General features: G+C 29.9%; 8 protein-coding genes and 2 long non-coding RNA genes across 11 annotated transcripts; 3 read left to right on the plus strand and 7 right to left on the minus strand.

The window, feature by feature from the left end:
* Positions 1–134: 134 nt before the first annotated feature.
* On the minus strand, positions 135–3,576 carry LOC113788757 (uncharacterized). The gene is made up of 4 exons (XM_075823565.1): positions 1,898–3,576; positions 1,141–1,795; positions 629–1,072; positions 135–564 (listed from the first exon to the last, which is right to left on the minus strand). Exons 1-4 carry the CDS (start codon positions 3,434–3,436, stop codon positions 323–325), a joined length of 2,880 nt encoding a protein of 959 aa, XP_075679680.1. The 5' UTR covers positions 3,437–3,576; the 3' UTR covers positions 135–322.
* Positions 3,577–3,594: 18 nt separating this feature from the next.
* LOC142645950 (uncharacterized) lies at positions 3,595–4,801 on the plus strand. The gene is made up of 2 exons (XR_012846967.1): positions 3,595–3,732; positions 3,802–4,801. It is a non-coding gene; the product is annotated as an uncharacterized LOC142645950 (long non-coding RNA).
* On the minus strand, positions 4,338–10,482 carry Ogdh (oxoglutarate dehydrogenase Nc73EF). Of its 2 annotated transcripts, none has more exons than XM_075823564.1 (9): positions 9,806–10,482; positions 8,977–9,748; positions 7,906–7,999; positions 7,343–7,833; positions 5,888–7,282; positions 5,683–5,808; positions 5,198–5,604; positions 5,033–5,127; positions 4,338–4,671 (listed from the first exon to the last, which is right to left on the minus strand). In XM_075823564.1, exons 2-9 carry the CDS (start codon positions 9,448–9,450, stop codon positions 4,541–4,543), a joined length of 3,213 nt encoding a protein of 1,070 aa, XP_075679679.1. In that variant the 5' UTR covers positions 9,451–9,748; positions 9,806–10,482; the 3' UTR covers positions 4,338–4,540. The 2 variants fall into 2 exon arrangements, with proteins under 2 accessions (XP_075679679.1, XP_075679678.1); XM_075823563.1 differs by lacking the exon at positions 7,906–7,999 and adding an exon at positions 8,266–8,392 and having other exon boundaries at positions 9,806–10,475.
* Positions 10,483–10,829: 347 nt separating this feature from the next.
* LOC113788739 (eukaryotic translation initiation factor 3 subunit F-like) lies at positions 10,830–12,838 on the plus strand. Its single transcript, XM_027338189.2, has 2 exons — positions 10,830–11,839; positions 12,441–12,838. The coding sequence occupies exons 1-2, from the start codon at positions 10,964–10,966 to the stop codon at positions 12,699–12,701; spliced, it is 1,137 nt and encodes a 378-aa protein (XP_027193990.2). The 5' UTR covers positions 10,830–10,963; the 3' UTR covers positions 12,702–12,838.
* LOC113788736 (lambda-crystallin homolog) lies at positions 12,726–13,989 on the minus strand. The gene is made up of 2 exons (XM_027338187.2): positions 13,817–13,989; positions 12,726–13,748 (listed from the first exon to the last, which is right to left on the minus strand). The coding sequence occupies exons 1-2, from the start codon at positions 13,843–13,845 to the stop codon at positions 12,839–12,841; spliced, it is 939 nt and encodes a 312-aa protein (XP_027193988.2). The 5' UTR covers positions 13,846–13,989; the 3' UTR covers positions 12,726–12,838.
* Positions 13,990–14,479: 490 nt separating this feature from the next.
* Positions 14,480–15,442, minus strand: LOC113788740 (uncharacterized). The gene is made up of 2 exons (XM_027338190.2): positions 14,919–15,442; positions 14,480–14,851 (listed from the first exon to the last, which is right to left on the minus strand). The coding sequence occupies exons 1-2, from the start codon at positions 15,440–15,442 to the stop codon at positions 14,524–14,526; spliced, it is 852 nt and encodes a 283-aa protein (XP_027193991.1). The 3' UTR covers positions 14,480–14,523.
* Positions 14,724–15,942, plus strand: LOC142645948 (uncharacterized). Its single transcript, XR_012846964.1, has 3 exons — positions 14,724–14,866; positions 14,957–15,672; positions 15,731–15,942. It is a non-coding gene; the product is annotated as an uncharacterized LOC142645948 (long non-coding RNA).
* A 90-nt stretch (positions 15,943–16,032) lies between these two features.
* On the minus strand, positions 16,033–19,478 carry Pp2C1 (protein phosphatase 2C). Its single transcript, XM_075823566.1, has 4 exons — positions 19,013–19,478; positions 18,428–18,951; positions 17,431–18,363; positions 16,033–17,364 (listed from the first exon to the last, which is right to left on the minus strand). The coding sequence occupies exons 2-4, from the start codon at positions 18,825–18,827 to the stop codon at positions 16,334–16,336; spliced, it is 2,364 nt and encodes a 787-aa protein (XP_075679681.1). The 5' UTR covers positions 18,828–18,951; positions 19,013–19,478; the 3' UTR covers positions 16,033–16,333.
* Positions 19,479–20,135: 657 nt separating this feature from the next.
* Positions 20,136–20,867, minus strand: LOC113788763 (uncharacterized). The gene is made up of 3 exons (XM_075823570.1): positions 20,711–20,867; positions 20,339–20,642; positions 20,136–20,249 (listed from the first exon to the last, which is right to left on the minus strand). Exons 1-3 carry the CDS (start codon positions 20,739–20,741, stop codon positions 20,138–20,140), a joined length of 447 nt encoding a protein of 148 aa, XP_075679685.1. The 5' UTR covers positions 20,742–20,867; the 3' UTR covers positions 20,136–20,137.
* On the minus strand, positions 20,837–23,131 carry LOC142645947 (pancreatic triacylglycerol lipase-like). Its single transcript, XM_075823568.1, has one exon. The coding sequence runs from the start codon at positions 21,653–21,655 to the stop codon at positions 20,837–20,839; it is 819 nt and encodes a 272-aa protein (XP_075679683.1). The 5' UTR covers positions 21,656–23,131.
* Between the last annotated feature and the right edge of the window lie 1,079 nt (positions 23,132–24,210).

Consider the following 24,210-nt stretch of genomic DNA (forward strand, 5'->3'; position numbering starts at 1 on the left):
GTTCAGTTTAGTTTTCAAGTTTATTTGATCCAGTTTCGTTTAGTTTAGTCATTGCACATAATATCCATAAATGGTCACATTCAGACCAATCCCTTCTATTCAGATCAAATTAGCTTTCAAACAAATCATCAATGTAATCATCAACCAAAAATTTAATTCAATTTAGACAATTTATATAAAAATGTTCTTTTGAATTTGATTGAAATTGGAATTGAAATTTATTTGGGTTGTCAAAAATACAAAAATGTCAATCCTTTTTTGAAATGAATGTTTGGGTGTGTGTGTGTGGTTGACCTGACTTGATTTGATTTGAATTGACTAACTATGAAAACATTACTTTTTTTCGTTTTGGTTTTGCCTGTTGTTGTTGTTGTTGCGATTCATTGTTGTTGTTTGAATCTTCTTGGCCATCATCATGATTATGATTACCATTAATTATCAATAATTTTGTTTGATGATCATCAAAAATATTCGAACGATTTGTTGCCTGATTAACCAATTGTTGACGTTGTTGTTGTTCTTGATTTTCAATTTGCTGCGATAATCGCATACATTGATCCATTGCTGGTAAGGAAGGAAATTTTTTTGAAAACCAATAATCGATACAATCGATATATTCAATACTTACAATTACAATGTGCATTCAATAAAAAATTTCTTATTCGTTCATCACGTTCTTCAAATACATAGAATGTTTTTTTCTGTACACTAACCATTGTACGTACAATTTGTTGTTTAATCATTTCACGATCTGATTGACGTAGTTTATAAAATTCAGCCAATGTCCAAAATCGTTTACATGATGGCATTGATAATGATGATGACCATTGTAAATTATTATTCTGATTTTTTTGATTCAAATTGATTTGTTCGACACTGATTTTTCGATTTGTTTTCGATGTTCGTCGTCGTCGGACAATATTTGTCAGTTCATTTTTCGATCCTTTTAATAATCGTCGTTGATGTACATTATAATCATCATCATCATCATCGATATCTTGGATATCTTCATCATCATACAGTTGTCGATTATCATTACCATCACCATCATTTTCATGGCCATTGGCCTTATCTATACGGATGCAACAAGAAAAAAGATACAAGATTAATAAAATTGTAAATGAAATGAATGAATTTTACCATTACGAGAAAAAATTCGATGCAAAAATGCTTTAGGCTTTTTGAATATCGTTGACGATGATGATTGTTGTTGTTGCTTTGGTCGTCGTTGTTCCGTCGTAAGATGATTATCATCATTATCATTTACCATCAAACCAAGTTGTTGTTGACCACAATCTTTCAAAAGGTTATCGACTTCATTATTAATCCAATTAATTAGATCATGATCATCAGAACGTCCATGATTATGCCATGATTGATGAAAACGATGTTGTTTTAATTGTACAATCATCAGACCACAATGTTCTTTAATCATTTCGATTGTATCATCAAATATTGGTAAAAAACGTTGTCCGGATTCATATGCAAGCCATTGATTACCTGATTCTAAATCTTCAGATATTTGTATAAAATTACAATAATCTTCTGGATGATTAAATGTTATTTTACGCCATGTATCTTTCAAACGAACAACAGGTGGACATTGAAGACTTTTTGTTACCAAATTTATTGCCAACCAATTATTTAATGTTTGCAGATGTCGTATAACACGAATAAAAAATAATATCGATCGAACACGTTGTTCTAATTGACGATTGTTCAGAATATTTGTTGCAATTAAACGTACAATACGATTTTGAAAATGAAATAATCCTTTAATGTGGGTACAGGTTTTCTAATGAATAAAATTAAAAGTATTCATTAATAAAATCCGGAAATTTTTCCGGGGATTTTCGTTTCCGGAAAAAAATTTTCCCGGGAAAATTTCCTTACTCACCATTGCATTTGTAATATTCAAAATAAAATGAATAATTTCCGATGATTTGATCGAATTAAAATATTTTCTTATCATAATTGATAATTCATTTGCGAATAGAATAATTTGTTGATCAGATTCTGGATCAAATTCCATCGATTCATCATTATCATCGTAGTCGTTGTTTACAGAAGAATTATCATCATCCGTATCTGATATTGCAGTGGTGATGGTGGAAACAATCGATGATTGTGTTGCCATCGAATTCATACGATTGAATTGTTGTTGTTTTCGATGTTCCGGATTAATCAAGGCAATTTTATCCTGATAACATTCACGTTGTTGTTGTCGTTCAACATCAAATGACCATAATTGTCCACCACCAAAACTTTGTCGACGAAATTGAAGTGGATCACTACCACCGCCACCAAATGTTGGTGGTACTAATGATTGTCGTCGACGATTACTAACTGCTTGTATATAACGCATTTCTGAATCCGATATCATTCCATTCACGTTGAAACTTAATTTTAATTCCGGATAAATCATATTACTTAAATCATCCATTGAAATATTATTTAGAATATTTTGACGATAATCAGATTCTAATAATTCTTCACCACCACAATCATGTCGTACATCTAACATTAATTCGGATGACCATTCACGAAATAATTGATTTTTATTTAGATTACTTGCAATCAAACTACCCATTTCAGGATTTGGCATCAAAAATACATGACGTGGTTGCAGAATTGAACCACGACGACGATTTCTACGTTGGCTACCAGAACCATTTGTTATTGGATTAACAAATCGATATAATATTTCATCCGAACATTCAATTAATTTATCCCATGTTTTAAAACGATTTTGTTTCGATTGAATTTTCGGCAGATTTAATCCAATCATACAACCATCATTAATACCTTCACCAAAACGATTGATTCGTGGTAATTCTTTGTGGCCATTACCATCGTCATCGTCATCGTCATCATCATCGGTTGCAAAATGATATGGAATACGCCATAATTTATCATTAATTTTTGATTCCGGTATACGAAAATATTTATTTACATCAATATTATTTACTTCATTGTTCGATGATGATTGTTGTTGTTGTTGTTGGGCCGTTAATAAACGACGTTCATAATCATCAATATAATTATTTTTCATAATTGGTTCTTCAGTTGATAAATATTTTATTAGTTTTAATTTTTGTTTTCGAATTGATTTTTCATCAAATTTATTCTTTGCAATAATTTCTTTTGATTGATTTGGTTGTTGTTTGGAATGGTTTTTATTTACTTGTTTCTTCTTCAAACTAAATCGAAATTTGTCCCAACCACTTTTCTGATGATCATGATGGACATTATCATCGTTAGATCGTCGTCGACGATTATCATCATTGATGATTTGTTGGTTACAATTATCACCATCATCATCATTATCGAGATTAAATTGTATTCGAACGTTACGTTTTTTTCGCTCAATATTATTATTATTATTATTTGTATCGTCCATCACTTTGATATCGTTTTCGGTATCGATAGTGGACATTGTTTTGATTTTTTATCAAATGGAAAACACAATGTTTCTGCACCGGAAAAATCCAAATGTGAATAACCAAATGTGGATGGAAAACAAAAGAAGGAAAAATGTACAAACGCAATTCTCAAATGATCAAATACGATGATCAAAAAATGTGCTGCTTTTGCTGAAATTTAACACTTAAGTTGTCAATCACAATGAACGAAAAACATACATAAATTTGATATTCGATGACAAATTCCAAAAAAAGAAAAAATTATAATTTTTTTATGATCATCATCATCATCATCATCAAATAATGCTGGGTGAGCATCATCAGATAATAATAATAATTATTGTTCTCTTTTGATCTATGTAATAAAAAAAATATTAAGTTTTTCAAACACCTTTTACAGTCAACAGGAGATTATATGGTTGATTTGGATCTTTGGATGGTTATAAATAGTAATTTCTGGTGGTTAAAAAAAACTTTAAAAAAGAAAATTCCCACCAATCACAAATATTTGGAATCAATTTTTGCCGAAAAAATCAATATTGAAAAACCATTAATTCATTCACCATGTCGAAATGTTCATGTCGAAATTCTCAATGAAAACAAACAAACAAGCAATCGGTTGTCATCATCATTATCGAAAATGAAATGAAAATTAACAACCAAAACGAAATAAAATAACTGTGGTGATGATTATTATGATGATTATGGTAGTGTATCAAATTTTATTTGCCAATCCATTGTCACATGCATACAATGCATACATAAATTATCAATTTACAAACACACTAAAAACCAACCAACGAAAAGGATCTCGTCGCATTATTTGATCGCTGGCTTTAAATAACGGAAACATATATTTCACAAACAGGAATCGCACTTTTTTTTGTGATAAAAAGGAAAGGAAACTTTTCGAAAAAACTTTTTAATAATAATTTTTTATTTGTACATAGAATTTGAATTAAAAAAAAATTCATTGCGTTTCTTTTCTTTTCTAATAACTAAAATCTTGGAGAATTTTTTTAAAGGTTTTGAATTATAATAATAATATCTAGGATTCACAAAGTTCAATGTAATTTTTCTTCTGTTTCTTTTTCTTCTTCAAATCAAGTCGTCATCATTCATCGTTGTGACCAAAATTTAAAGAATTTTTTAAGATTATTTTCAAAAAAACCATCGCTAATAGATGGCGTTGTTTGTGGCGGCGGCGATGATGATGGTATCGATGGTGATGGCCGATTACTATCGATATCTAAAACAAGAGGAAAAGAATTTTTTGAAAAATAATGATGATGAAACACACACACAAATATAGGGAGAAAGCAAGAAAATGTTTTGAATTTGTTGTTGTAATGTTGTTGCAAAAAAAAACAAAACAAAAAGAAACCCAAAAACAAAACATAACAATTATATAAATTTTGATAATTATAATAATGTAAAATTAAAGGAGAAATAAATAAAGTTTCTGTTCTGTTAATTATTGTGAATGATGTTCAACAAAGAAATCAATCAGTGTGTGTGTGTATAGCATCATCATTATTATCATCATTTTGTTGTTGTTGTCGGATTTGTTGTTGTTGTTGTTATTGTTGATGTTTAGTGTTATTACAAACCAGAAAATGAATCGGCAAATAATTTTTCAATCTCTTTTTTATGTATATGTTTATTGCCGGTAGCCGGTGATGCTGATACTGCACGTCCAGCATAGCTGAAAGAAGAAAAAATGAAAAAAAAAATATTAACCCTTTGTTATTTTCAAACCAGTCAAAAAAACTTACTTAAAATTTTTCGATTCCATATTTAAATGTTTTAATGTTGTCTGTATTAATGGTTGTACATGTGACCAATAACCTTGATTTTTATGTTCTTCTTGTGTCCAAATAAGATCAGCATCCGGATATTTTGATAATTCATCACGTAATAAATCAAATGGAAATGGACATAATTGTTCAATACGTACAATAGCAACCTTATCATCTAATCCACGTTGTTGTCGTTCTTTTAATAATTCATAATAAACTTTACCAGTACATAATATTATACGTTTTACACCAGATGGATTTGATTTGATTGGTTCAGTTTCATCCGGATATAAACGACGAAATTCTGTTCCTGGTAATAATTCATCAAAACCTGATTTACATTGTGGATGTCTTAATAATGATTTTGGTGTAAATACAACCAACTATTGATAACAAAATAAAATAGTTTAAAAAAGGAATGATGATTATGAAATTTAACGAAATTATCAAATTTTACTTACCGGTTTACGGAAAGGTAAGGCAATCTGTCTACGTAATATATGAAACATATTTGCAGGTGTACTACAATTAGCAACAATCATATTCATATCATGTAATTGTTTTAATGGAAAATAATCATCAATAACCTAATATATGGAGGGATATACAAAATGAAATGAATCAAAAAAAACTGAAAATCTGAAAAAATTTTTCAAAGAAACTTACCGGAAATTCATCCGAATCAACAGCACATAATTGTAAAAATCTTTCCGGTCGTGCAGATGAATGTTCCGGACCCATACCTTCCATACCATGTGGTAATAATAAAACCAGGCCACTTTGTCTAACCCATTTAGCCTGACCACTACAAATAAATTGATCAATAATACATTGTGCTGTATTATTAAAATCACCAAATTGTGCTTCCCACATAACCAATGCATTTGGATTGGTCATTGAAAAACCAAGTTCAAATCCTAAAACACCATATTCAGATAATGAACTATTACAAACAGTATATGGTGCTTGATCAGGATATAGATGGCATAATGGACGATATGTTGATTTATCCATTGTTTGATGATGTAAAACATGATGACGATGACTAAATGTACCACGTTCAACATCTTGACCACTTAAACGTACATGTATACCTTCTTTTAATAATGAACCAAATGCTAATGCTTCAGCTAATGCCCAATCAATTTGACGATTATTAACCATTTCCATACGTGCTTTTAATATTCGCTTTAAACCGGGATGAATTTTAAATGGATCAGGTGGTGGTGTTGAAAATTTCGTACCAATATGATTTATTGTTTCTTCATCCACACCGGTTGGATCACATTTATGTTCAGGTCGGGTACCGAAAAAACCATGCCATGGTGAATCTAACCAATCACGATTATACATTTTAACTTCTTTTTCAGTATTTTTATATGCTTCAGTTAAAATATTATCATATTTTTCCCATAATTGTTTAACATAATCTTCGGTTACAACATTTTCTGATATTAATTTTTTTGCATATTTATGTACGGCCGGTGTTGTACTACGAATTTTTGTATACATTAATGGTTGTGTAAACATTGGTTCATCAATTTCATTATGACCATTACGACGATAACAAACTAAATCGATAACAACATCTTTACCAAATTTTGCACGCCATTCAGCAGCAACTTTACTAACATGTACAACTGCTTCAGGATCATCAGCATTAACATGAAATATTGGTGCATTTACAACACGTGCAACATCCGTACAATATGGTGATGACCGAGCTTCACGTGGATCAGTTGTAAAACCAATTTGATTATTAACAACAATATGAACAGTACCATGTGTTGAATAATCAGGTAATTCAGACAGATGAAATGTTTCATAAACAACACCTTGTCCAGCAAATGCAGCATCACCATGTAATAATATACTCATAACTTTTTTTCCTTGTACATCACCCAAATAAAATTGTTCAGCACGTGTTTTACCTTGAACAACCGGATCAACTGCTTCTAAATGCGATGGATTTGCAACCAATGCTAATTTAATATTACGATTACTTTTACGATTCAAACGTTCATGTGACATTCCTAAATGATATTTTACATCACCAGAACCCTTTTAAAATGAAGAGAATTTGATTAAAAAATTAAAAAAATGTCAAAAAACAGAACAAACCTCATCAGCTGGTTCTAAACTATTAAATTGAGCAAAAATCTGTTCCAATGGTTTACGACAAACATTTGCTAAAACATTTAATCGTCCACGATGTGGCATACCCATAACAATACTATCAATACCTAATACAGATGAATTATCAATAACTTCTTTCATTGATGGTATTAATACTTCACATCCTTCAAGACCGAAACGTTTTTCCGATGACCATTTTTTTGCTAAAAATTCTTCAAATTTATGTGAACGTGTTAAACGTGCTAGTAATGTTTTCTTTTTTTCAACATTTAAATCCATTATACCGGGTGTTTCGAATTTTTGCCTTATCCATTGACATTGTTCCAAATTATTTATGAACATATATTCAACACCAATATGACGACAATAAACATTTTCTAAACGACGTAATATTTCACGTAATGGTAGTACGCTTTCATTACCACCAATAAATGTTGTATTTGGTAATTTAAATACTCTATCCATATCTTTTTCCGCTGTGTAAATGAGGAGAAATGAATCAAAATTTCAAAAATTTCAAAATTTTCAAGGAAATAAAAAAAACTAACAAAATTGATGAACACGAAGCCAAGCACCATGACGATCAAAATTAGTAACATTAATTTCAAGTGGATCAAGCTTAGCAAAATAATGACCACGAATCTTTTTTTTTTTTTTTTTTGTTGGAATTTTGAATTTTGAAGGGTTAAATCCGAATGTTAGTTGATTAGTGGAAAAAAGGGTTAAAGAAAAAAGAGAAAGATAAAGAGAAAGAAAGATTATAATGTTAAAAGTTAATTAGGAAAGAGTTATGTGAAGAAATAGTGGATTCGGGTCAATTAATCGCAATGCGCGTTCAAAGGGTTAATTAATTTTGTTGTTGTTGTTAATTAACACTTTCATGTACCGAACAGAATAACACTACACACCTAATTTATATTTTCTAAGTACAACTTCTTGTGAAAGTGGTAAATCATTTCCAATTGAACTATGTTCCATTGCTGCATGTTGTTGTATATCCAATGGATCCAATTGTGCTGTATAATGACCACGAACCTATGATTTTTGTCATTTTGTTTCAAATTTTTTAAGGGCCAATAAAACAAAAATTTGGGGACCAAAAAATAAAATAAAATAAAATAATAAAGGATTAATAAAAAAAAACCAAAAAAAAAGAGGAAAGTTTCTTATCATCATCGTCATGTTACTTGGTATACAAAAATGATGATGATGATAAGAAAAAATGACGTAAAATTAATAAGTAATAAATTATGGATGGATATTGTAAAAAACTGTTGTGTAATTTTGCACTTTTTTTTCTATCAGAAAAAAAATTTACTATTTGCTTTGCAATGTCTGATACTGATAAATGTTTTTTTTTGTCAACCAGCCAAAAAAATAAAAATAAAAAATACATTTTTTTACGTTACCTATACACATAAACCAAATCTAATCTGATCTGACTGAGCAAAAAAAAATTTTTTTTTGTTGCCCGGATGGAAGTGATATTGGTTGGACAAAGATAATTTTTCTTTTTTTTTTTGGTAAGAAAGTCATCAATTGATTGTGTAATGTTTTTGGGTCTATTTGGATTTGGTCCGTTTGTGTGTATTGAGGGTTAAAACAAAAAAAAAACATACCTGATATGATCGTATAATTGCCTGTACAGATAAATGATCTTCAATATCACGTAATGAATCGGATGATGTTACTGCTGAACGAATTTCAGCCTGGGTTGTTGGTGTACGTCCACTTAAACTTGGATATGATGCTATTGTTGGTGCAGGCATTGTTGGTGAACGATATGCATGACCAGGTTCAGCTGTTTCCGAAACACGAAAAAATATATCCCAACTTTTATGTACTGAATTTGGATCTTTTAGCCATGCTTTATACATTTCTTCAACATAAATTGATGATGATCCATTCAGAAATGGTTCTTGTACAACACGTGTTGCAATTGCTGTTTGTGTTGCTGATTGTGATGTTGGCCCTGTTGATGATGTTGGTTGTAATCGTTGTTGAATTACAATACCAAAACGTCCATGTTGCAAAAACAAGCCATTCAATAGACGTTGATGGCCAGATTTTAAAGCAAGTGCAGCACGATACATTTTTCGTTATTTCTTTAGTGGAAATTTTTGTTTTCAAAAATAAAGCCAAAATATAAGAGGGAATATAGAGCAAGAATCACAAAGAAGCACAGAATTATAGAATCATTTGCATTCGTCGTAGGCGATCATAAATCAGAAAAATCGAACAAAAAAATTGATGATTTGGTCAACGGAACAGCAACAAACAAAACGGTTCAATTTTGCTCACAAAAAAAAGAAAACTTGTAATTTTTTCTCTTTAATTTCTTCTTGCGCTGGATATTTTGATTTAGATATAGATGATGATGAAGAAGATAATCTAAACGAAAGAGAAATGTACATTTTCTTTTCGTGAATACAATAATAATCAACTCACCTTGCAATGAATGTCTTTGTATTTGAAAACAACAAAAAAGTGTAGCAAGTAATCAACAATAAACGTTCAATGTTGTTGATTCGGTATATAGAATGATGGCAATGAATTTCAAACGAAACAAAAATTTCAAAGAATCGTCATCATCATCATCATGATCATTATGAATGAACTAATGTCGCCCAATAAATATATGAATGAATGTAATTATACATATACATTGCATACAAGAAGAAATTAAATTATCGAACATTCAATGTTAATCACCCAAAATGAAATGAAAACAATAACAGAAACAAAACTTTTCGGCAAAAAAAAAAAATGTAGCAGCTGTAGCAATTCAGCGTTTGATGATGATGATGAGTTTGATAGACAATTTTTTTTGTCCGTTTCTCTTCAATATTTTCGTTTTTTGTTTGGCCAAACTGAGTCGATGCAAAGATTTTTATATGCTTTTTTTTCTGGTTAGGTTGGCGTTTTTGTTGTTGGCGTTAAAAAGATCAAAAAGGACGCCTGGATAATGATTGTTGTTGTTCGTTGGTTGGTTGGCTGTTGATGATGGTGGCAGCAGTGGAAATTTTTTTTTTTGTCTGTCTTATTTTATTGAATGGATGAAAGGAATTGGGATTTTTTTGGTTTTCTTTGAATGAAAACTTCTTTTTTCTTTTTTCAAAGAAAAAATTCTGGTAAAGAATATTTGCCGCGCGCGTGTTAATTAGGTTGATAAGATATATCTTCGAATGTTATATGTTCGAAACACGCGTTCGAAACTGACGCTATTTTAACTCATTTTGATTGGAATCATAGTTTTTTCTCTCGTTTTTTTCTGATTTCTGGATTTGTAAAATTTTTCTGAATTTTGATCTATAATTATCTGTAATTTTTTAATTTTGATTTCAAAAAAAATTGAATTTTGAAATTTTTTTAGAAAGAAAAATTGGCGAAAAAAAAAACTTTAAAAAAAATCAAGCTAAAAAAATGATAGTCATTTTAGGTCGAAATAGGCGAGAACACACGCACACACTCAAACATTCGATTCGAGCCACACGTTTATCCGGCTTTGTGTGTGTTTGAGCACTGAGAAAAAAAAACAAAATTTTTTTTGACAAAATTTTTGCATTTTTCATCCGAAAAAGAAATCAATTTGAAAGAAAAAAAACCATGTCAAATACATCGGTTCGTGTACATCCATTGGTCATCTATAATATTATCGATATTTATGAACGAAGAAATTTAGATGCAAATCGTGTGATTGGTACATTGCTTGGTTCGGTGGATAAATTGGGCAATGTTGAAATATCCAATTCATTTGTTGTTAAACATCGTGAAGCTAATAATGAAGTTGCTGTTGATTTAGAAGTAGCCAAAGAATTGTATGAATTACATAAAAAAGTTTTCCCTAGTGAAACAATTGTCGGTTGGTTTGCAACTGGTGGTGGTGAAGTTAATGAATATTCAGTTGTTATACATGATTATTATTCACGTGAATGTCAAAATCCAATTCATTTGACAGTTGATCCATCCGTGGATGGTATTTCAGTCAAAGCATATGTATCGACAATATTCGGTATACCGGATAAAAATGTTGGTACAATGTTCACACCGATAGATGATATAACAATATCATATTGTTATGAACCAGAATTGATTGGTGTTCGTGCTTGTATGTATGCTGCTGGTTTACCATCCGTTTCAACTGATTCGAAAGAAATTTTTCTGGCCAATGAATTGGATCAAATCATTCAAATGTGCAACAAATGCCAGGATGATATTGCACGAATCGTTAAATTTATTGAAGATAAAATTCTTTCCGGTCAATCAAAAGGATCAATTCCATCGAATACAAATGATATTGGTCGACAATTAATGGCTATGATTGAAAATATTATCCCATTCGGTGGTGATGATGATGAAGCATTTAATTCAAATCTTAAAGATTTCCTTATGGTTGTTTATCTATCGAACTTGTCGAAAACACAATTGGCTCTTAATGAAAAAATCAGTCATTTATTGGCAACTGAACGACCTGCTACTGTCGTTCCTACACAACTTCCATCAACATCATCTTAATTCTTTCGCGAGAAAAAGAAGAAGAAAAAAATCAACTTGAAAAAAATAGAATTTGAATCTGCTGCTGAAATCAGATCACCATCATCATTTTTTTTCTAATTTTCAATCTAATTATTTCTTAATTCCTCCTACCCTCCTTTACTTTTCCACAATTTGTATTATAATTTTTGAAAGAAAATTAAAAAATCTTGATCAATTTTTAAAATCGAAATAAAATAAAAAAGTTTTTTAATGAAAATAACAGCGACACGTCCTATATGAACGGTTCGATCGAATTCTTTTCGCCCATCGAATCTTTTTTTTCTGTTGTCATTTCAACATCGTCGAATCATATCATCAAACATTCGAATTGAATTAATTTTCATTTTTGAATTTTAAAATTCAAATTTTTCCTTCAAAAACAACAACAAAAATGGATGGCAAAGAAGATAATAAATCGAACGCAGATAATAGTAATGCATCTGTAGTTGATAAAAATCTAAACGATAGTTTTAAATCGGTAAATTGAATGAATAATTTGAATTTGATTTTGAAATTTTGATATGTTTCTTTCTTTTTTTAAAAAAAGGTACAATTATTATTGCAAACAATGCAGGATAAATTTCAATCTATGAGCGATGAAATTGTACATCGTATGGATGAAATGGGACATCGTATTAATGATCTTGAACAAAATATTAGTGATTTAATGCAACAAGCCGATATGATTGAAAATTCTAATGAAATTTCTGATTCACAACAACAACAATCAAATAAATCACAAACAATCGATGATGGTCAAAAACCAACCGATCAACAACAACAACAAATCGAAGAACATAACATTTAGAATAATCATGATCATCATTATCAATTTTCATAAAACATTCAATGTTTATTTAATTTTAATTAATTTGAATTTGAATTAACCGATTTTTTTCTTCAATTGATTGAATAAAAATTTTATTTCATTTTTCCCAAACAAAATTATTTGTTTGCTTTTTGTTTGATCGATGATAATTCAATTAAACGTTCATCACGCCATTTTCGACGTTGTTCCAAACGATCAACGGGAATTGTTTGTTCCATTTCTTTGACAATCAAATCGGCTGTCGTTCCTTTCATCATTGGAACAGGTCCAAATGTTCGACTTACATCATAAATTCCTTGTGAATATTTTTCAAAATATTCTCGCATACCATTAGCATTTAAATGAGCAGTTTCCCATGGTCCCATAAATGCATAACGCATACCAAGACCATGCGACATTACTTTATCCACATCATTGACAGTGATTACATCCGAATCAATTAGACGATAACATTCATTCAGTATGGCATATTGTATACGATTAACAATAAAACCTTCAATTTCTTTTTTCAATGTTATTGGTTTTTGACCAATTTTATCGAATAATGCACGTGTACGATCAATAACCGGTTGGCTTGTCCATTTTGATGGTACAATTTCAACTAATGGTACAAAATAAGGTGGATTAACTGGATGTCCAACAATCATCTGGCTATTATGTTTTAAACCATCAAATAATTTGGATGGTAAAAAACAACTTGTTGAACTACAAACAACAACATTATCCGAACAAATTTGATCAACGTCATGAAAAACTTTACGTTTTAAATCCAAATCTTCGAATACACATTCCTGGACGTGAACAGCACCATCAACACATTCTGCCAATGTTTTAGCTTTATGAACATGTGATAATTGTTCCGAAGCGGAAAGATTTCCACGTAAACATTTATCATGTTCTAATTTTTTTAAATGTTCTTCAATCCATTTTAATGCTTGATCAATTTGTTCTACATTAACATCGAAAAGATGTACATCAAAACCATGTGCGATGAAAATCAATGACCAACTTCGACCAATAAGGCCACTGGGAACAAACAAAGAACAATTTTTCAGCAAAGAATTTATTTCACCAAACAAAAGAAAACAACTTACCATCCGACGATACCAATTTTTGGTGCCATAGTTTTTTCGATCGTTTGTCGTTTAGTTTAGTTTCAAATCAAATTCAAAAAATGAATATGGATTCGAATTCGAATATCGTATTTATAATTTGGGAAGATTCGAAAAAAAAAATATCGATTGTATCAAATCAACAACAACAAATATCAATCGAATCGAACGATTTGACAAAAACAAAAACAAAAACCAAAAATAATTCAAGAAGAAAACAAATTCGGTAAGAAAAAAAACCAAGATTCAGTAAAAATCAAGTCAACAACAACAACACAAAGTACAGAACAAAAGCAATTTTGTTCGAGCTCAAAATCCAAATCTGAAAATATCTATCCATCGTCGTTTGGTTTGTTTATCACTTCAATGATGGTGGTGATAATAAATTTTTCCCAATGAAAATGTGGAAAAAACGCTAAAATATCGAACAGAAAAAGTTATGCAAACTATCATTATCATCATCAGCAAATAAATCTAAAATTAGTGGAAAAAACGAAAACAAACAAAGTTTCTTGTCTATTTTTGGGTAACATTCATTCATCAAACAACAACAACAACAAGATAAGATTCGATTCGAATGTTTTCGATCGTCCATGGTTGATGAACTTTTTGGTTTCTTTTTGATTCGAAAAACACAGAAATTTTTAATTCAAAGTTTAAAAGTTTAAAGTTTTATCATCATTATTCGATTATCCAATAATTGAATCCGGATCAGCAAATGAATCCAATAAATCAATCAAAACAAACATTGGTGTTTTAAAACGTAATGCATTCTGCCGTCGTGTAATACGATCCAATGAATTTTTTCCGCCATTCGTTGAAGTTGAATTTGCATGAAATTTTAATTTTGGTTTTTTTGTATCACAAGCATCGGTTTGATGTGTATATTCACCACAAACTGTTTGTAAATCGCTTGAAATATTTGTTAAAAAATCCATTATTTCAAAACGATTTTTTCTACTACATTCATATTTTTCAATCAAATCATCAAAACAAATATAAACATCGGCTGTAAGGCTGTTATTGATAAAGGTAGGTAGATGTGATTAAAAAAAACAACATCAACAAAAGAATGATAACATACCAACAACCATGTATAATTTTATCTTTATCATTTTCTAGATCCTGTATACGGGAAAAATCTCTTAACCAATTATCAATACAAATTGTTTCCGTTCTTAAATGACGATTAATACATGGTGCAAGTTTTAATAATTTTGTTAAACGTTTTGTACGTTTTGAACAATAATTACGCATCTGACGATTAACCGTATAGAACATAATTTTTGCATATTGTACAACTTCTTTTGTAAAACAACGCAACATAAATGTTTCAATTGTTTTCGATACATTACGTATTTCACGACAAAATGGTCTCAATTCTTGATAGTTTGTTGGGAAATATGGTGCATTCGGTCCGGGTGCATAAAATCTTGATGCAATTTCATCAATACGTCGTTGATCTTTTTCCGAACAACCGGATTTTTTTGATAAAAGATATTGTGATGATTCAACTAATGATGATATTGATATAATGGCTATAAAAACTATAACGATAATCGATGATGGTGGACTGATGATTCTCATTAAATGTTTCATCATCATCATTTTTTTTAGTTCAACAATTTTGATCGATCAACAAAAATATTAATGAATCTGATCAGAATGATGAATGAATTTCAAATGATGATTAAAACTTGCATCGATCATGGCCATGATGATGATGATTTCTAATGTTTGCTAAACAAACAAACAACAACAAAAATTTACGACATCGATATATGTGTGATTAGATTGATTTTTTTTTCATTTCTAAGAAGAAGATATGATTTCAACAGGTATTTAAATGAAAGAAAAAAAATGTTGCTAACCATTCATTCATTCATTCATTTTCAGTACGATCAATCCATTGATGATGATGCTGAATGATTAAGAAAAACTTATTTAAAAATTCAGTTTCGAATAAATGATTGACCATGGTGTATGATGACCAATAAACGATAAAATAATTCTTGCATCAGGAATCGAATCGAATGGGAAAAACCTGTTTTTTTCTGTTTCTACAAATGTCCTTTTAACCCTTGATTAATCAAATAATTTTCTTTTTTTTTAGAAACAGAAAAAAACAAAAATAAAAATATCACGATGATGACAAACTAACAAACTAAATTTGACTTTGCAAAAAAAGCAAAAACAAGAAAAATTAATTAAAAATATTTTTATTTTCATTTTTTTAATTTAGAAAAAATTTCAATTCATTATTATTTTTAAGTAGAAATAGCATAGCATAGTAATACCCCTAAAATTGATTATGTAATTTGATTTTCGAAACAAAATAAACAAACAAACAAACGAACGAAAAAATACATATAGAAATTGATGAATTAAAAAAAGAAGAGAAAATTTAGGAAAATTTTCCGAAAAAAAACCAACCAAATAACCAAACAAGTAATGGTGAGAGGGAATTTTGTTTTTGTTTTTTTTTCGCAATCACCTGACTTATTCGTTGGTCGATGCCATTAATGGTTGTTGATGATGGTGGTGGTGGTGGTGATGAGGATTTAAATGAATTAAATGTCCTGATGATGTTCGATGATGATGATCAGCAAACAAATTGAATTCTTCATCATCATCATCGTCGTCTTCCTCTTCATCATCAATATGATCAATTTGATTAGATTTAAGTAGCAATTTTCTTTCGTTTTGTTCATTTTGTGATTCAATTTTGTTTAATTGATCATCATCATCATCATCATTATTAGAATTTTGTTGAACACAATGACGTTTAATACGTTGATTATCAATTATTTGTCCATTATCAATTTTATTATTGAGATCTATAATATTATCACTTTGTTGATGATCATTATTATTGATAATGGAAGACAATGATGATGATGATAATAAATTTTTTGGAATATCCAATGATAAACTGGAAGATATTTTTCGTTTTATTGATTTTGTTGCCAATGATTCATGATGATCAAGATTTGTTGAATCTGATTTTTGATCATAATGAACATTACGATTCATTGTTGAAGATAAATTTTCAATCGAATTAATTAGATTAATTCTAGACACAACCAAATCATTCATTGATGATGATGATGAGATCATTTTATTGGCCAACATTTTTCCATTATTCATTATTGTTGTTGTTGATGATTGGCCTTGTTGTATCGATTTATGGTATGATGATAATGATGATGAATAATGATTGAATGAATAATTAAAATTAATACGACAATAAACATTTGATATTTGTTGTTGATCTTTGATTATCGATAATGATGGTGATGAATGATTATTCAATTCACATATCGATACTATTGGTTTATTATTATTATTATTATAATCTGATTGTATTGTTGTTACTTTGATTGAAGACATTTGTTCATCATCAATAAGCTCGGAAAATAATTCATTATTAATGGACGGTAAATTATTATCAATATCATCATCATTGGCCAATCGATTCAATATTTGATCAACAATCAATTCAATTTCTTCATCATCTTTTGGTTTTATTTCTATTTGTTTTTGAAAAAAGGAATAAAAATTAATTTCAAAGAAAAAAATCAATCCAATTTACTAACCCAAAAAATTTTCATCCGTTTGTTGACGATCAAAACGATCCAATGAATGTATAGTATCACCAATCATTAATGTTATTAATGATGATGATGATGATGGTGATAATGTTGTCGATGATGATGATGATGATCCAAATGAATCTTCAGAATTTAAATCAAATTCATATTGATCAAATATTTGTTGCTGTTGATGATGATTACCCTGTTGTTGTTGTTGTTGTTCAATAATTTGATTCAACATAACAACCAAAACGGTTGTATTATCCGAACGTCCTTGCATCCAACGATCAATACAAGCAGCAAATAATTCTAATGAATGTGATCGTCCTGGATCATGAATAATTTGATTTTCATCATGATCATCATCATTAGAATCACGATCGAATGATGATGATGAAAAATTAATTTCTTCAAAATCTTGTACAACTTTTATCGCCTGTCTATGATTAATCATATTCCAAAGACCATCCGATGCTAATATTAAACATTTATCATTCATCGAATCAATAGGTATACATTTTACATCTGGTTCAGGTGATACAATAAATTTATTTAATCGACGATTTAATGACCAAAGATCACCTAATGATCGAGCAACCGATAAAAATGGTATCATATCATATACAATCTGTATGGTTGAATCATCTGAACGTATTATTCGTCGTGGACGATTCCAAACAACACGACCAATACCAGATTTATTCATTACTTGTCCACCAGTAGCTTCAATACGTTTACGTTCACGTGGTGATTCTGGTTTATGATCTCTGGTCATTGGATATGCTTGCCATTGTTGAGAATTTTTTATTTTACGCCCGAGAACAATACGTGAATCACCAACATGACCAGTATAATATTTTCCATTCATAATGAATAATATTGATGCTGTTGTACCTGATGTTGATGGAAGACCAGTTGTTGTTCGTGGCCATTTTTCTTTTTGAAGAAAAAAGAAATTTCATCAATTTTATCCATGAGAAATCAAACGAAAAAAACTTACCAACTTCCCGTAACATTTCTTTTTGCGTTCGAACAAAACCTTTATGAATTGCTAAACAAATTTGATCATCATCCTCTGACCAAAATTTTCGTTGCCGTACAATATTATGACAAAGATTTTGTCGAGTATAACGTGCTGCCATATCACCACCATGTCCATCAAATATACCAAAAAATACAAATGATTTTTGAAATAAATTATCATCATTGTTGTTCACTGATGATTTTGTTTCTTGGTGATTTAGATTTTTCGGCTGATAATGAATAATAATATATTCATCTTCCATATATTTACGTCCACCTTGATGTGATGAAACCGATATTCTTAATCGAAGATTCGACGATGACGATAATGATGATTGACTATAGTCATTTGTACTTTGTAATTCTTCAAGTTTCATGATTATGAATGTGTTGACGAATGATCAAAAAAAAAACAAGGACGGATTTAATTAAGTAGAATTGGAAAAAAATTTCGAATCAAAAATTTGACCACAAAACACGATTCTTGTGATACCTAAATATCTGAATCAAAGTCAAAAGTTAGTCAAATTTTCAATTGAAACAACAAAACAAAAATACTGACTCAATGTACAAATGAAATGATTCAATGTGACAAAATTATGAATTTTATCAATGTGTGTGAGTTATTTAGTTACTGAATGAATGAATAAATGAATGAATGATAACTTTTGACAATGACGAATTATTTATGAATGATAATGATGATGATGATTATTTACGCGGTCATCGATTTGATTCAGATTAAGATTACAATGATGATGATGATGATTTGATGATGATTCGAGTGATGATGATTCGAACGATTTAAGTAATACTTTTAAAATTAACTAATACTTCTTTGTTTGATAAGTAATTTTTGTTAATTGAAAAATTGATTAAAAAAAACTTTAATTAATTTAAATAAAATTATTTTCCTAAAATTTTAAAATCTAAGATTTCATCATGAAAGATGATGATGAACACACCAAGAATTTTATCGTTTCGATTCGAACACTCAAACACAGCACGCTCACACACAAACAAAGACAGACAAAAGAAACGAAACGAATGTTGTACGTTTTTACGTTTGTTTTTACGTTTAGAGGATATTCTCTCACGCTTTTGATGAACAAAAGAATAGAAAAGATGAGTCATCACATTGTGGCTTCTACCAAAACGGGATTTGATTGCGTAAAACATAAAATTTCATTCTGTACTTTGTGTTGACATTTTTTTTTGGCGCGTCGTATACGCAATGTAGGAATGGTCACAATTTATATGATAAGAATTTTGGAACGAAGTTTTGTTACTCGATAGATGGCATTATTTGTTCAATGTTTTGTTTGTTTTTTTTTTGATCCATGTACTGCCATCTTTTGGGTTTATAAATATTTTTTGAATTTTTGAATTTTGAAAATTTTTTCGTGAACCTAACCTAACTCCACTTTGAATCATAGGCATAGTCACAGTCATCAACCTAACCTCACTCAACTGTGAATCACAGTCATAGTCATAGTCATAGTCATCAACCTAACCTCACTTGACTATGAATCACAGTCACACTCATCAACCTAACCTCACTCAACTATGAATTACAGTCACAGTCATCAACCTAACCTAACTCAGCTATGAAACACAGTTTTTAAAAAATTGTAAAAAATTTTTTTTTTAAATTCAAAAAAAGATTTCAAATTACAAATCAATCAAATCAAATCAATCGAAATGTTGTCCATTCATCATTAATAATACCATTATTAGTTGTATCATTTCCATTGGATACCGGTATCATTTCGATTTGTGTCGGTGTTGGCCAAACACAGCTATACAAGCATGAATAACAACAACAAAACCAAAGACAAAACAGAAACTTGAAAAATCATCAATCAAAAAACAGCCAAACCAAACTTACTTTTTACAAGATAAACTTGTAATAGTAATACTATTGATAAACATACGTTGACGTTTAAACCAAAGAAAACGTTCCCAACGAATTTCCAGATTATTTTCAATCATTTCAAGAGTACTGTATAATGATATTGCATAACTTTTACCAATATCGACATATGGTTGTGACCAATCAGTCAAATCAATATATTCATAACGATCATTTTTTGGATTTCTTATACGTAATGTTATACGACGTAAAACAGGATCCAAACCGGAAAATTGATTTGAACCATATTTCATATTGAATTTGATTAAATATTGATAACCTAGGTAATGAATGAATCGAATTAGAGAAATTTTCCGGGAAAAAAATCAATTCAAAATGAATAATTACGGAAAAATTTCTCTTCATTTCCAGTGACCATAAAATAACGACGACCGGTTGTAATTGAATTTAATAATAAATTCTTTTCAATCGATTGATTTCGGCCATCGTTCAATGGATCTAGTCTTACTAAACTTACTTTTGAATTTCCTTCGGACAACCAGGTTGTTGATGACCATTATTCATAAAAAGATCCACATGACCACAAGTATCCATCATACCTGATGATAATTTAAATATTGAACCACCATTTGTATGTAAATTGAATACAAATTGAGCATCTGTATGCCATAATCTTGATCGATGGTCAGGATGATTTTTAAAAAATGGTCCAGCTGGATCAAGGCCATAAATTCTATCGATAGTTCCATTCAAATATTTTCCAGCATAACCAGCAATATGTGCACCCAATGAATGTCCAACCAATGTAAATGATCCAGGAATATCTGGATCATCAGTGGAAAATTCCTGGGAAATTTGTTCAATAAGTTTCCCGATCATAATACCAACAATACGAATATTGGATACAGCACGTGGATATGATACACCTTTTTCCGAATGTCTTGAATCAACTAAAATAACATTAAAATCTGATGATTTTAATAGCCGATCTTTACAAATATTCATCCATGGTTTTAATGAATGAAAATTAAAACCATGTATTAGAATCCATGTTGGATTTTTTGGGTTAAAACCAGCTTGTTCCAGCTGTAGCCGGGTATCGTTCAAATCTAATCGTTGTGATTCATTATTTTGACGTGTATAAAGTAAAAATAATGGTCCGATTTTATCGGGTGATTCAGGAACAAAAACAATCGGTCGATATATTGGATGTTTAAAATCATTACTTGTAAATGTACCATAACCAGGATATGTAACAGTATCGATACTATCGATTATTCGGGAACCAAAACAGATAAGAAAGATGGCGATGACGACTGCTGAGGATTTCATAATTGGAAATTTTTTTAAATCTATCGATATCGATCGATAATGATCGATCGAGCGATCAAAGCTTTTTTTATATCCAAAAAATTTAACCCTCGATTATCAAATGATGTGTGTTTGAGGTCATTTTTCATTGATTTTCATGATGATGATCAATGATTAAACATTGAATCAATTTCCTATTGATCAAGGATGATCGATGTGGATCAAGGTTTAGGCCATTTTCAATGAGGAAAATTTCCCGAGAAATATTTTTCCCTGGAAAATTTTTCCCAGAAACAAATCACGTTTGTTCCCCACTTAATCACTAATCCTTTTTACCAGAAAAGCATTCTCTCTCTGCAGATAACAAACGTTTTTTCAATTGGATCATTTTGGAAAAAAACCAAAACTAACTTTTGCAAGAAGCGTGGCGAATAAATTTAACATTTACTACGCCCAAAATGATTTGATGGCGCCCATCCGGTTATTATTATTATGGTAATAATCATTTTCTCTTTTCCCTCGAACTGAAAACTATAAAAAATGTAACCAATTTTACAGCAAACAAAATGACATAAAACTATTGAATGAATGAAAGAAGATTCAGGACAGAAGAGAAGAGAATATTCTCTCTGGGGCACGTCGGTTATTAACGGTTATTTTTATATTTTTCGGTGGTGATGGTGCAATATGATAATGGTAATCATTGTTTTTATTACTTTTACGGGAACATTTCTTTCCTTTTCGAGAATTGTAACCGAATAGAATTTTTGTTTTTCGTTTTTCGTTTATGACGAGAATTTTTCCAGGAAGACAAACAGAAAAATGAAACGAAACCAGGTCATCATCATCATTAGGTTGTCAATAAACAATCGTAACAAAAAAAAATCTTGATTACAAACAAACCAGCCAGGCAGCCAAAAATAAAATTGAAATTTTTTTTTTAAATTTTAAAATGAAAAATCTTTCTTTTTCCCTTGATTCGTGTGTACAGGGTGTATTGTTTTTCTTGAACTAATTTTTCATTTTTCTTTTCACTTCAATGAATTTTCTTTGTTTTTGTTTATGGATAATTACCTCTCTCTTTGGTTTGATTTCAAAGAATTTTTCTTTGATGAATTGAATCAGGAATTTGCAGTTTCGGCTGTGGTTTCCATTTTTAGAATCTCAATAAAGACATTTTTTGTGAAAGAATTCTTTCTTTGTTCTTCAAAGAATTTTGTTTTCCCAGGAAACTTTTCCCCCTTCTCTCACTCTCGTTATAGTTGGGAAAATTCCTGGAAAATTTCTTTGAAATTATAAAGATTACTTCTTCTTTCTTTTATTTTATTACATTGTAATTGAATTAAAATCATGGCCATTCTTAATGACTTGAATTAATTAATTTAATTTTCTATTTTTTCGTTGTTTTTGAACTTGAAAAATAGTTTTCATTCACATCAAACAACAAGCGAAACAACAACGAAAAACAATGAATTGCGAAACGAAACATTTTTGGAAAAAGAAAGATTTCATTCAGTTGTCAATGTCAGTCACAATCAATCAATCAATCAATCAATCAATCGAGGAAGAAGAAGCCTAAAGGTATTCGAAAGGCTGTTTCATTTCTGGCTGAAAGAAAATTTTCCTTCCAGAAAAGTTTCTCTTAATTCAATTAATCAAAATCTTTAATCAATTTTTTCGTTTCCCATTAGGAAAATAAAATACATTTTTTTTCCCAACCGACTGACTGACTGACTGGATGGATGCTTGGCTGTAAAATTGATACAGTGGTTGTTGTTGTTTATGGATTTTCTGTTTTTCGTTTCTGTTATCAAATGTGTTTTTGGATGTTGAATTAGGAAATGAAATGAAAAGGAAAGGATTGATTCGAATATCAATCAATCAATCGATGATAAACAATATTGCCTTTCTTTTTTCATTTCATTCATTTTGTTTTGCTTGTTTGGTTGGTTGAGATAATATTTCATCAACAACAACAAATCAGCAACCTTGAAACAAACAAAAATTCAGGCCACATTTTTGAATTTTCGAGGAAAAAAAAATTTTTTTGTCAAATCTAGATTTCAAGATTAAAATCTCCAAAACAAATGTTGTTTCAATTCTTTTCATTTAAACAAAATTAACCCTAATGGTAGTGATATGGGTGGTTCAAAAACAAAAAAAAAACCATGCTGATGCTTTTTGTTTTTCCAAAAGATTTTCTACTAAGAGAAAGTAAGATTAATATCTCAATGCATTTTTCTTCATTCAATGTTTTTTGATATCCGATATCTTTTTTTTCGAAACCAAAACTACAAAAAACTACAGTAATACTACCACCAACTTTAAATCAAATCCAAATCAAAAACAAGCCAAACCAAACAGCCAGCCAGCCAGCCAAACATTATATTAAAAATCTGTAAATCTCAAAATACACACAATACACACACACACAAAGAGATAAGATCACTATGTGAAATAATCTTTTCAATTTGTTTCTTCTTCTTCATTTTCCATCATCTTAATCATCATTTAGGGAAATTAAAACAGCAAAATTTTTTTTGATTTAAAATTCTCTCTCTGTTACATTTTCTGTG

Source organism: Dermatophagoides pteronyssinus, unplaced genomic scaffold (assembly GCF_027571235.1).
Source record: "Dermatophagoides pteronyssinus isolate colony J.1.1.1.1 unplaced genomic scaffold, Derpt_VIB-CSIC_2022.12 sq0031, whole genome shotgun sequence".
NCBI lineage: Eukaryota > Metazoa > Arthropoda > Arachnida > Sarcoptiformes > Pyroglyphidae > Dermatophagoides > Dermatophagoides pteronyssinus.

Excerpts from the sequence above, each read along its gene's own strand:
- LOC113788757 (XM_075823565.1), bottom strand. The coding sequence starts at position 3,436 with ATGTCCACTATCGATACCGAAAACGATATCAAAGTGATGGACGATACA. Across the intron at positions 1,796-1,897 it reads TGAATATTACAAATGCAATG|AAAACCTGTACCCACATTAA; the intron begins GTGAGTAAGGAA and ends TTTATTCATTAG. Across the intron at positions 1,073-1,140 it reads TCGAATTTTTTCTCGTAATG|ATAAGGCCAATGGCCATGAA; the intron begins GTAAAATTCATT and ends GCATCCGTATAG.
- LOC142645947 (XM_075823568.1), bottom strand. The coding sequence starts at position 21,655 with ATGAAATCCTCAGCAGTCGTCATCGCCATCTTTCTTATCTGTTTTGGT.
- LOC113788740 (XM_027338190.2), bottom strand. The coding sequence starts at position 15,442 with ATGATGATGATGAAACATTTAATGAGAATCATCAGTCCACCATCATCG. Across the intron at positions 14,852-14,918 it reads AAAATTATACATGGTTGTTG|CCTTACAGCCGATGTTTATA; the intron begins GTATGTTATCAT and ends TATCAATAACAG.
- LOC113788763 (XM_075823570.1), bottom strand. The coding sequence starts at position 20,741 with ATGGTCACTGGAAATGAAGAGAAATTTTTCC. Across the intron at positions 20,643-20,710 it reads AAATGAAGAGAAATTTTTCC|GTTATCAATATTTAATCAAA; the intron begins GTAATTATTCAT and ends TTCATTACCTAG. Across the intron at positions 20,250-20,338 it reads ACAAGTTTATCTTGTAAAAA|CTGTGTTTGGCCAACACCGA; the intron begins GTAAGTTTGGTT and ends ATGCTTGTATAG.
- LOC113788739 (XM_027338189.2), top strand. The coding sequence starts at position 10,964 with ATGTCAAATACATCGGTTCGTGTACATCCATTGGTCATCTATAATATT. Across the intron at positions 11,840-12,440 it reads CTGAACGACCTGCTACTGTC|GTACAATTATTATTGCAAAC; the intron begins GTTCCTACACAA and ends TTTTAAAAAAAG.
- LOC113788736 (XM_027338187.2), bottom strand. The coding sequence starts at position 13,845 with ATGGCACCAAAAATTGGTATCGTCGGATG. Across the intron at positions 13,749-13,816 it reads AAAATTGGTATCGTCGGATG|TGGCCTTATTGGTCGAAGTT; the intron begins GTAAGTTGTTTT and ends GTTTGTTCCCAG.
- Pp2C1 (XM_075823566.1), bottom strand. The coding sequence starts at position 18,827 with ATGAAACTTGAAGAATTACAAAGTACAAATGACTATAGTCAATCATCA. Across the intron at positions 18,364-18,427 it reads AGAAATGTTACGGGAAGTTG|AAAAATGGCCACGAACAACA; the intron begins GTAAGTTTTTTT and ends TTCTTCAAAAAG. Across the intron at positions 17,365-17,430 it reads AACGGATGAAAATTTTTTGG|AAATAAAACCAAAAGATGAT; the intron begins GTTAGTAAATTG and ends AAAAACAAATAG.
- Ogdh (XM_075823563.1), bottom strand. The coding sequence starts at position 9,450 with ATGTATCGTGCTGCACTTGCTTTAAAATCTGGCCATCAACGTCTATTG. Across the intron at positions 8,393-8,976 it reads CAATTATACGATCATATCAG|GTTCGTGGTCATTATACAGC; the intron begins GTATGTTTTTTT and ends CAAAAATCATAG. Across the intron at positions 4,672-5,032 it reads ATTTGCCGATTCATTTTCTG|ATATCGATAGTAATCGGCCA; the intron begins GTTTGTAATAAC and ends CTCTTGTTTTAG.